Source organism: Cygnus atratus, chromosome 2 (assembly GCF_013377495.2).
Source record: "Cygnus atratus isolate AKBS03 ecotype Queensland, Australia chromosome 2, CAtr_DNAZoo_HiC_assembly, whole genome shotgun sequence".
NCBI lineage: Eukaryota > Metazoa > Chordata > Aves > Anseriformes > Anatidae > Cygnus > Cygnus atratus.
Genome location: NC_066363.1, coordinates 35,846,862 through 35,856,536, shown reverse-complemented (window position 1 = coordinate 35,856,536; position 9,675 = coordinate 35,846,862). Strand labels below are relative to the sequence as shown.

The following is a 9,675-nucleotide window of genomic DNA, read 5'->3' as shown; positions in this document are numbered from 1 at the left end:
AAAGGACTGGAAAAGTGAGGAAAAAGAGCTGTTAGACAGACCCAGACATTAGAGATAAACTGCCTCCATCAAGTCAACATTTTAATCACTAAAACCACTTCTGAAAAGGCAACCAAAAAAACCTCTTGGAGAATGTACTCAAACAGCTGTCTTCCAGTAAAGGCAAACATGTCCAATATTTCCTGTATGACTTTTTTTCTCCCTTCTCTTTCTTTCTCTAGATACTGCGCCCAGTCGCCTTTAGCATTACAAGCCTCGCTGTTTCCCCTAGGTGAAGATACGGCCTTTGAGTCCGCATCCAAAAAAATAAATAAATATAAAGACCCTGCAACTTCTCCAGGAGACAGCAGCGTCCACTGCTGCCACTGAGCCCTCCTAAAGGGACGCTGTGTACATGTCACGCTAGTGCAGGAATGCTATGGTGAGAAGGGCTTTGTGGAAATGCTTTCTCCCGCATTGTTAAGGAAATAGAGACTCCAGCTTCCCTCCGACAGCCTTTCAAAGGGAAATAAAAACGGCGCAAAGTGGGCCTGAAGCTCAGGAAGAACTTTTTTTTTCTTTTTTTTTTTGGTAATGAAAAAGGTGGAGGAATAAGTTTAATTGTAATCAGGCTGCAACAATACACCATGTGATCATGTGGTAGCAATTATTACAAGCTCCCAGCAGAAATAGAGAGAGGATATGCCATTGCAGCTCACTGTAGCCTGGGTTTATTTTCTTTTTCAAAAAATATGACCCACTGATATATCTATCAGGCGAAAAATGAATTTACCCTCCAAACGCTAAATCCTGAAAACCGGATGATAGCCCAACAGTATCAAGACAGATTAACTCGACTATCATTGTATTATCTATTGATACTACCCATCCGTACTAGAAAGTTTTTAACTGGAAGAGGTAACTGACCTGATAAAAACTGCTGAAGTGGATATCTGCTCAGACAGCCTGGCCTCCTCGCTTATCAGAATTTGCTAAGACTAAAATAAAAATGTTCTCGGGTTGCTTTGTGCGAACGGGGAGAGCTGATTGCGAAGGAATCCGTCTCAGTTTGCATGGCAAGGCAAAATTAATTGAAATTGTAGGTGGGATTTATCACTGCATTCAGGCAGTCTGCGGCTGACAGGGAGCCTGCAAGGGCTTCTGTTCATCGGTGCATTTACACGACAGTTTAAGGGAAACATTTTCTGCTGGCTAACAACATGTAACGACAGATTTCTTGTACTTTCATCTGCCAAACACAAACAGAAAATAATCTCAACCCCCCTTGAAATACGCTAGTGAAAATATTACAAAAAATAAAGTAAAATAAACAAAACAAACCTAGAAAATAGACTTTGTCGGTGAGACAGAAATCAGGATCATTCCCATTTTCACTTTAAACACTTGAAATACCTCCTGCTTGTTTTCTAGAACTGAAACAAGAAAAATAATACAGAGGGGAGTGATCTGCTGAGAACTCACTCCACAAAAATTACTCTGTGTCCCACACTTCGGCCAAAAGCAATTCCATTATTTTCGAACACACCTTACTTATAGGAGGTGGCAGCTGGAAAGTTTGGGTAGACTGAAATAGGTAGGTCCGTACCTAATGTGCTGCTGAGGGTTTTTTGAGACTTTTTATACCTAGCAGAAATGCAGGATTAAGTTCTTCGCAAATCTTCCCGGCGTTTTCCCTTTCTGCATTTCCTTTTACGAATTCTTCTTATTTTGCAATTATCTCGGACCCCCCCAGCACGCAGTGGGAGGGAGAGAGTTAAGATGTCCTGCGAACCCTGCTCGTAAAGCTGCTCAGTTCCATTAGAAACACATGAATATCCTGAAATACAAAGTGTCTTTAAAACGGACTCAGGAATATTTATCTCAATCCTTGATGCTTTAGAAATTATGGACGAAACCAGCGGTGACAGTTCGCCTCCAAATTAACCTTCTGGCAGGTAAATTTCATTTGCTCATGAAAATCGAATTCGATTAAGGATCTGCTATCATTTTACTCCTGCGTCTTCCAAGACTTCTGGACTCTAAAGGACGGAGAGTAATATTAGTAACTAAGATCACCCTCTATCCGCTCTATTATCATCGAAGATCTTTTAGCAGGTTTAGAGGGATTTAACTTTGCGACAAACACATATTTTCAGCAGTCAGTCACGATTTTTTTCTTAATGCTCATTAATTAGCTCTAAACAATGGAGGGAAAAGTAAGAGTGGATTTCCTCTGACTACACTTTTTCTTCCGTATTCGTACCATTTTGATTATCCTACAAGAAATTAAAGCTCCTCTCAGTGGGGCATTCCTGCGGCAGGAACGCGTGTGTTATCACACAAAGGGTTGCTTTTTAAGAAAACTGTCTAGATAATCTGTGCCGACAAACTCGGTTTTTGCAAAACCTGACTTGAAGCCGAACGTACTTTTTGGTAGTGTAAGCAAAGAGAAGATGTGAGGCCTCTTTAGAAAAATGAATGGCCTTATTCCTGTTACGTAGGGAGATTTACAAATCGTTTATATTTTCCCGTTTAAGGCCAAAATCCTGCGGTCCTCCCTGTGGCAAGGCTATCTTTGGCTTCGTGGCTCCAGGCGCACACAGTGGCTTGTAAGGGACAAATTCTGCTCTTGCTTACACCTGCGAGGTGGGTCACCGCTCTCAGTACAGCCAAGGGGCAGATATGCCACTAAAGCACATCACTATATCTGACATTGGCACTGCAGTGAATCTGAAAATCGGTTTAAAACCGTCTGACTCTGAAAGGATTCTGCACCTTTTAAAATCCTCCTGCGGATCACGGTTGTTCATCCTCTTGCTCCCTAAGGAATTAATACTCGTTTTAGGGGAAACGACTTAACAGATGTATTTCTCTCCGAGATGTTTTACACACTATGTAAATGCAAAGCGGTTCGGGGGTTTGCATGAAATCTCTTGGAAAATGCTGGCGCTCTGTCATAATTCTGTATTTGCTGTATCTTAACCTTACTTCACACGAAAAGGGGAAAAAAATCATACTAGTCTTTTTGTTGCATAAATGGAAGCTTTCAATTAACAAGTTAACTTCTCAAAATTAAGCCTTTGTAGACAATGGCCAAATCCAATCAGTGGGTTCAAGTAAACTCTTCCTTAGTTTTGGTAGATTTAGCTAGCACATCTCAAAGCTTACTTTGCGAAAAATAAAAGCTCTTCAAGAACTGGTAGAGAGTGATGTATGTTCAAGGCGGGGGGGGATAGGCTCAAGCATATTTTTATCCCTGGTGTTCATTACAGGGTCCATGATTTTCGAAGAACATCTGTTCTGCCCGATGCCTTCAGCCCTCCCGGTTCCTTTCTGATATTTAATGGCAGATACCCATTAAGGCGGGAAGGAATTATAGCCTCATAGATGGGGAATGAAAATTGTTTTTTGGGGAAAAAAATAAAAATATTTGACGAGGCTTTTCTCCTCTCTCGGTGTCAATAATTTATTAAAAGTCAGTCCTGACAAAATTCGGGAAGGAAAACAAACGCATCAACTCTCTTGTCCGATAATAACTTCTTTTTTGGGGCTGCACACGCACCCTGCAGATGCCATTTTGACTATTTTGAGGAAACGGTACCATTACAGGACTCCCACCCACGTCACAGCAAACAAGGGAAGGGTAGAGCTGCATCACCGCCCTTATCAGCACCGAGAAGCATGGCCCTCTTCCCTAACGAGAAATAGAGGGAGAGATACATGGAAGAGAGAAAAGAGATCTCTTTAATCTGATCTCCCTTCTCCCTTTTGCACACAGAGCTGGAGCAAATCCAAGTGGGTAAACACAACAAAAAAACAACCACCAAAACTCAGCAGACCGGATGCCCCCCCCCTTTCCCCTATTCCCCCCCCCCCTCCACCACTTGTACAGTTTGCACCGGGTCTCCGAGCGGCAGTTTCACATGGCTTCTCCCTCCCTATGGAAAGAGTCTGGAAAAGAAAGTCGGGGCAGATAAGCGAGAACCGGAGCTCCGCTGCTGCGAGAGAGGAGAATTAGTTCGGCTAGGGGGGCGGGCTGGGGGGGGGGGGGGGGGCGAGCTGGGGAGATTGCAGCTCTCACGGCCACCCGATTTAACAAATCAGACAGATCTCCGGACTGTGAATGACAGTTCTCACATTGGCTAGACTGCAACTTTCAACTTGACCTTGGCCTCTAGCCGTGTCTAACCCGTATGTAAAACAGCGCTGCCCCATAGAGCAGCCTTCCCTTCCCCCTTCTCCCCCCCGCCCCGCTGCAGGGCGATTTTGAGAAGCAGTTCGAGAAAGCAGGGGAAAATAAACCGGCCCGATTCGTGCCAGTCAAGCAACGTTTGGCCGGGGGAATCCACAGGTTTCAGAACTGGAGCCTGGAAGAAAGGGAAAAATATGCGGGGAATAAATATTTGCTTTTGGCCATGAGGAAGAATGCGGAAAGGAGTACGCTAAGGCAAAATGGGAACCGTTTATTGGCTACAATGAAGGAGAAAAGGGGGCTAAAACCTTGCCAGATTAGCGGGGGGAATGACAGCGACTTCAGGTATCCCAGCCCATCGCACGTAAAAATCGCCCGGAAAAAAATAGATGGTCACCCATTTCTCAGGGCTGGCAGATCTGCCGGCTGCGATAGGCAAGGAAAAGGCTGCTCGGTAACAATGTACGTCCCGGGACTACTCTGCGCTCATAGCAATGCGGGCAAAACAATGCTACAACGTCAATGGGAAGCACAATAGTCTAATAAATACGCCGAACTGTCAGGCACAAAACAAAGCAACATGCAACTGCAAAAATTAGTTTTCAGTATGGCAGCATTTGGGGATGTTTTGTCCGCACACGTTAGGGCTGAGAGCTGTTAACGATGAGACGAACGCTGCTTTGGGTCAAGTTTATTGATAGCTCCGTGGCAGAGCACTGCGGGTTCAAGGTTGTGCGCAAATAGCTGAAAGTTGGGGGGAAACGCATCCGAGCCGGTGGGAGGTGCGGTGGATATTAAAAGTGGGGATCATTTCTCCCCATGAAAAATGCCAGCGCTTGCCGTGAAAAAGAGAAGGCGATTTCTTTTTTTCTAGCCTTCGCTCTCATAGAAGAATGACCTTAAAAAAAATAAGCAGCCCATAAGCCATTTTTTTCCCAGCACAAAAAGGCGCCGTGGGTCCGTCCGCACGCTATACAAGCCGACGTGCTATTTTACGGCCAAAGAAGATGCAAGCCGAAATGTAGGCCCCGGCTTTTATTATTATGATTACAGTAACAAATAATAGAGCAGAGTTACGGCGGAGATCCAGTTAACCCTCCCGCTGCCCGAGCCTGGCCTGAAACGAATCAGTAAACAGAGCGAATCTGGATTTCCTGCTCCGCTCATCTTATCTGGCTGCCGAGGATTTGTGGCGAGAGAAGCGAGCCGGCTCTCGGGCTTTCGACGGGCAGGAAGGAAGGCGGAAAAACACCCGGGAAGGCCCCAGGGACACTCCGCTTCGGAAGCCTCAGCGGGGGGCCGGAGGGCCGGGGGGGTCCCCGCGGGGTCCTTGCGGTACCTGGGCGGGGAGAGGCGAGGGGCGACGTGGGGACAGGGGCACGGGGGGACTGGGGGCGGCCCTCCCAGAGGCCGGAGGGGGCCGCTGGGGCTCCCGCTGCTCCCGGGGCGGGGGGGGGGGGCAAGGACGATGCTCGGGGAGGGGGGGAAGAGGCCGGGGTGCCGGGGGGAGCCGCGCACCTCGGGGAGCGCGCTGCGGCAACAACAGGGCCGAAACGCTCACGCCTCGGTGGCGAGGGGAGGAGGGAGGGAAGGAGGCAGGGAGGAAGGAGGGAGGAAGGAGGGAGGAAGGAGGGCAGGCCCCCCCCGCCCCCCCACCCCCACCCCCCGCGGCGCCCGTGCCCCGCGCGGCGGCGGCCGGGCCGCGCCGTGCCCGCGCCCGTGCCCGCGCCCCCGGGCCGGGAGCCGTCCCCGCGCGGTTGTGGCATTATTTAATTATCTCCGCTTTATTCCTTCCGATGTTTATCAGCTGCTTTGCATATCACGTGGGGGCGGGCGGCCCAATGAGGGCCCGCCTGGCGCGACACTGGCGCGTCAGCCTTGGTCAAGTCCCGGAGATTTAGTATCTCTTTTTTCAGTCTTTGGGGCTTTTAAAAAAGAGCCACTAGTCTCAATGCGGAGCGGGCTATGACAGCCTCCGTGCTCCTCCACCCCCGCTGGATCGAGCCCGTCATGTTCCTCTACGACAACAGCCTGGATGAGATCAATAAGAACATGGACGGGTTTCACGCCGGCAGCAACTTCGCGGCGGCGGCGGCGGCCAACCCCTGCCGCAACCTGATGGCTCACCCCGCGCCCCTGGCCGCCCCCAGCGCCGCCGCCTACACGTCGAGCGAGGCCCCCGCCGCCGGCATGGCCGAGCCCGCTGTCAAGCAGTGCAGCCCCTGCTCGGCCGCCGTGCAGAGCTCCTCCGGCGCCGCGCTGCCCTACGGCTACTTCGGCAGCGGCTACTACCCGTGCCGCATGACCCACCACAACGCCATCAAGTCCTGCGCCCAGCCCGCCTCCACCTTCGCCGACAAGTACATGGACACGTCGGTCTCCGGCGAGGAGTTCACGTCGCGGGCCAAGGAGTTCGCCTTCTACCAGGGCTACGCCGCCGGGCCCTACCAGCCGGTGCCCGGCTACCTGGATATGCCCGTGGTGCCCACCATCGGCGGCCCCGGCGAGCCGCGGCACGACCCCCTCCTCCCCATGGACAGCTACCAGCCCTGGGCCATCACCAACGGGTGGAACGGGCAAGTGTACTGCCCCAAGGAGCAGAGCCAGCCACCTCACCTCTGGAAGTCCACCCTCCCGGGTAATAATACACCTGCATGGCTCCCCGGCCGCCCCCCCCCCCCCCGCCCCCCGCTCGCCCCTCGCCCCGCTCCCCCCGGGCTCCCCCCGGGCCGCGCCGTCCCCGCCCCGCCCGCGCTCCCCGGCCCCAGCCCGCCCCGGCGCCGCGGGGATGGCACCGGTGCCGCCCCCTCCCCGGCGCCCGGCGCATCCCGCCCGAGGCTCCGGGAGAGGAAACAGCTGAGAAGGGCGCTGGGAGGGAGCAGGGCTCCGCGCCCGGCCACCAGGTGCCACAAGCTCCGCAGCGGGGTGGGAGGGGGGGAGCGGTGGCAGCTCCGCGGAACTCCCGCTGGAGTCGTGTGTGTCCCCCCCGGGGGGCTCCGAGGGGCTCCGCGGCTTCGCTTTGCCCGGCTGGAAAGAAAAACACCCGCAGCGGAGAGGCGAGGGGAGCCCCGGGTGCGGGGCGGTGCTGCGGGAGCGGAGCTCCGGGCGGGCGAAGAGCGGGGCGAGGAGCGGGGCTCTCCCCCCTGCGCCGCTCCAAGATGTCCCGGGCGGTCCGTAATGCTCTCCTAACGCTTTCGTGCACGGTTTTTCTGTTCCAGACGTCGTTTCGCATCCCTCGGATGCGAATTCGTACAGGCGGGGGAGGAAGAAGCGAGTGCCTTACACAAAGGTTCAGTTAAAAGAACTCGAAAGGGAATACGCTACAAATAAATTCATAACCAAAGACAAACGGCGGAGGATATCGGCGACCACGAATCTGTCAGAGAGACAGGTCACAATCTGGTTCCAGAACAGAAGGGTCAAAGAGAAAAAAGTCATCAACAAATTGAAGACGACCAGTTAATGGATTAAAAATGGAGAAGCAGCAGCTCGAAAGTTTCAGAACTTTTTTTTGTTGTTGTTCAGATTAAAGTAATTATTAATAATAATTAAAAAAAGAAAAGACAATGAACCTCTTCTTTCAGAGCAAGAGATCTGTATCCTTGGAATTATAGCATTTTTTAAAATATTGCTGTAACAAATGGTTAAAACTGACAGTTCTCCTGAAATCCCAAGCAGACAGTGTAACTGACAAACTGTAAAGCCCACATGCCCAGCCCCGAGAGATACACTTTCAATTAAGACACACAGTTTTCTGAGAAACTTGTAAGTACTTCTATGACCTTACTATTTCAGAACACTCTTCGTGGCCACGGTGTGAGAGCTGGTTGACGTGAGGAGGTCGATGTGTACACATAAGCTTGTTTTCTTCCATTGCAATCCAAACTGTATGTTGAATGACTGCTCAGGTAAACCATAGTGAAAAGAAAAAAAAAAGTACAATTACTGTATGTTTTTAAGCAATGCATTTAATGTAAAAAAAAAAAAAAAGTAATAATAAACCTCGAAGGTACTGAATAAGGATTTCAGAGACATCAGTAATGAAGGAAGCTCTGTGGAGGATCTATCCTGATAGCAAATTAGAAACATCACAAACTATTGGGGATAGAAGGGAAAATATTTGCTTGGAGATATCTGTTGGTTTTAATTTTTATTTACAAAAGATGATTTCTTGTCATCTTTTTTTTTTTTTCTCCTGCAGACCGTACAATAGATACCTTTTAAAGGACTCTGCCTATTTTAAACCTCAAACTATCTTCAAGAATTAATATTTTAATTCCCCGGGCAATTTTTTAAATGTTTGACTCTGGGTGGATACAAAAACGTGAGCATTGGCATTTCTTCATAGTTAAAAAAATATATATATATCCCTTTCTGGAAAAATAAAATATCCGAGAACTTCGAACTGAAATACATTTTTTCCCCAGAAGTATTTTGATTTATATAATCTATATTTTGATCTATAAGTAATTAGTCGTTTCTCCTTGTTTATTGTCTGTTATGAGGCCGCAGTAGAACGTTTAGGGATTCTTTTTACAGCACCTTTTAATCCAATCAGTTATTTCAACCAGCACATTATTTTGTTTTTATTCACTATAAGAAGCTATCTTGTAAATAATAAAAAAAAAAATCAGCGCACTGTGAAAATGTACTTGTGCACCCTCATTTTTTTTATATTTCTACTGAAAAGTGAAAATCCAAGACGTGTAGATAGGTATAGTAGTATTAATACTGTTAATAAAATAGTCACTGTAATAAAACCTGCAAGAAATACTCTTTATTTTTCGGTACCTACGTGCATTCCATAAGAAATACATATATATATATGTATATATATACACATAATGTATCTATCTGTCATATAATCGTGATATTGTTGTCTTCCTTTATGTAGTTTATATGTATATAGATACGCATATATATATATGTATATACACGCACATATATGCTTTTATATATATATATGTGTATATGTGGATTTTTTTTTCCTGCACGGTATTTATCTGGGAACAGGCACGCCTGGTATCCAGCGTTCTTCTAAATGTTTCCGTAAAGTTAAGGAGAGGTTTTGCAGAGGGGCTGGGGCCAGGGGGAGGAAGAGGATGATACCAGCGCAGCGCTGCAGCCCTCGCTGGAAAATGGAAGTGGGGCTGCCAAGCCCCTGGGGACGCGGGGACGGCCGCGGGAAGGTGGGTGCGTTCGCGGCGATGACAGGACAGGGAAGGCCCGAAACCTTGACCTTGAGGAGAAAAAAAAAGAGCCGATTTGTGACCTTGACTTTTGACAGCTCCCGGCGCCGAAGGCATTCGCGGGCCGACGGCGCCACCTCGTGGCCGCGCGGCGCCCGCGCCCCCGCGCAGCGTCCCCGTGGATCCGCGCAGCGCTGCGCGGCCGCGGCACCGCGCGTGGGCGTGCGCGGCCCGTGGGGAGCCCCGCGGCTCTGCGCGGCCGTGGGCGTGCTTCGGAGGGGGCTGAGAGGCAGGACAGGTTGAGACCCGTTCTCC

General features: G+C 49.5%; 1 protein-coding gene across 2 annotated transcripts; it reads left to right on the top strand.

The window, feature by feature from the left end:
* The first annotated feature begins 5,366 nt into the window (after nt 1-5,366).
* HOXA13 (homeobox A13) lies at nt 5,367-8,725 on the top strand. 2 transcript variants are annotated; one of them, XM_035556470.2, is made up of 3 exons: nt 5,367-5,506; nt 6,088-6,809; nt 7,390-8,725. In XM_035556470.2, exons 2-3 carry the CDS (start codon nt 6,137-6,139, stop codon nt 7,632-7,634), a joined length of 918 nt encoding a protein of 305 aa, XP_035412363.1. In that variant the 5' UTR covers nt 5,367-5,506; nt 6,088-6,136; the 3' UTR covers nt 7,635-8,725. The 2 variants fall into 2 exon arrangements, with proteins under 2 accessions (XP_035412363.1, XP_050564849.1); XM_050708892.1 differs by lacking the exon at nt 5,367-5,506 and having other exon boundaries at nt 6,033-6,809.
* Nucleotides 8,726-9,675: the final 950 nt, after the last annotated feature.

Excerpts from the sequence above, each read along its gene's own strand:
- HOXA13 (XM_035556470.2), top strand. The coding sequence starts at position 6,137 with ATGACAGCCTCCGTGCTCCTCCACCCCCGCTGGATCGAGCCCGTCATG. Across the intron at positions 6,810-7,389 it reads CTGGAAGTCCACCCTCCCGG|ACGTCGTTTCGCATCCCTCG; the intron begins GTAATAATACAC and ends TTTCTGTTCCAG.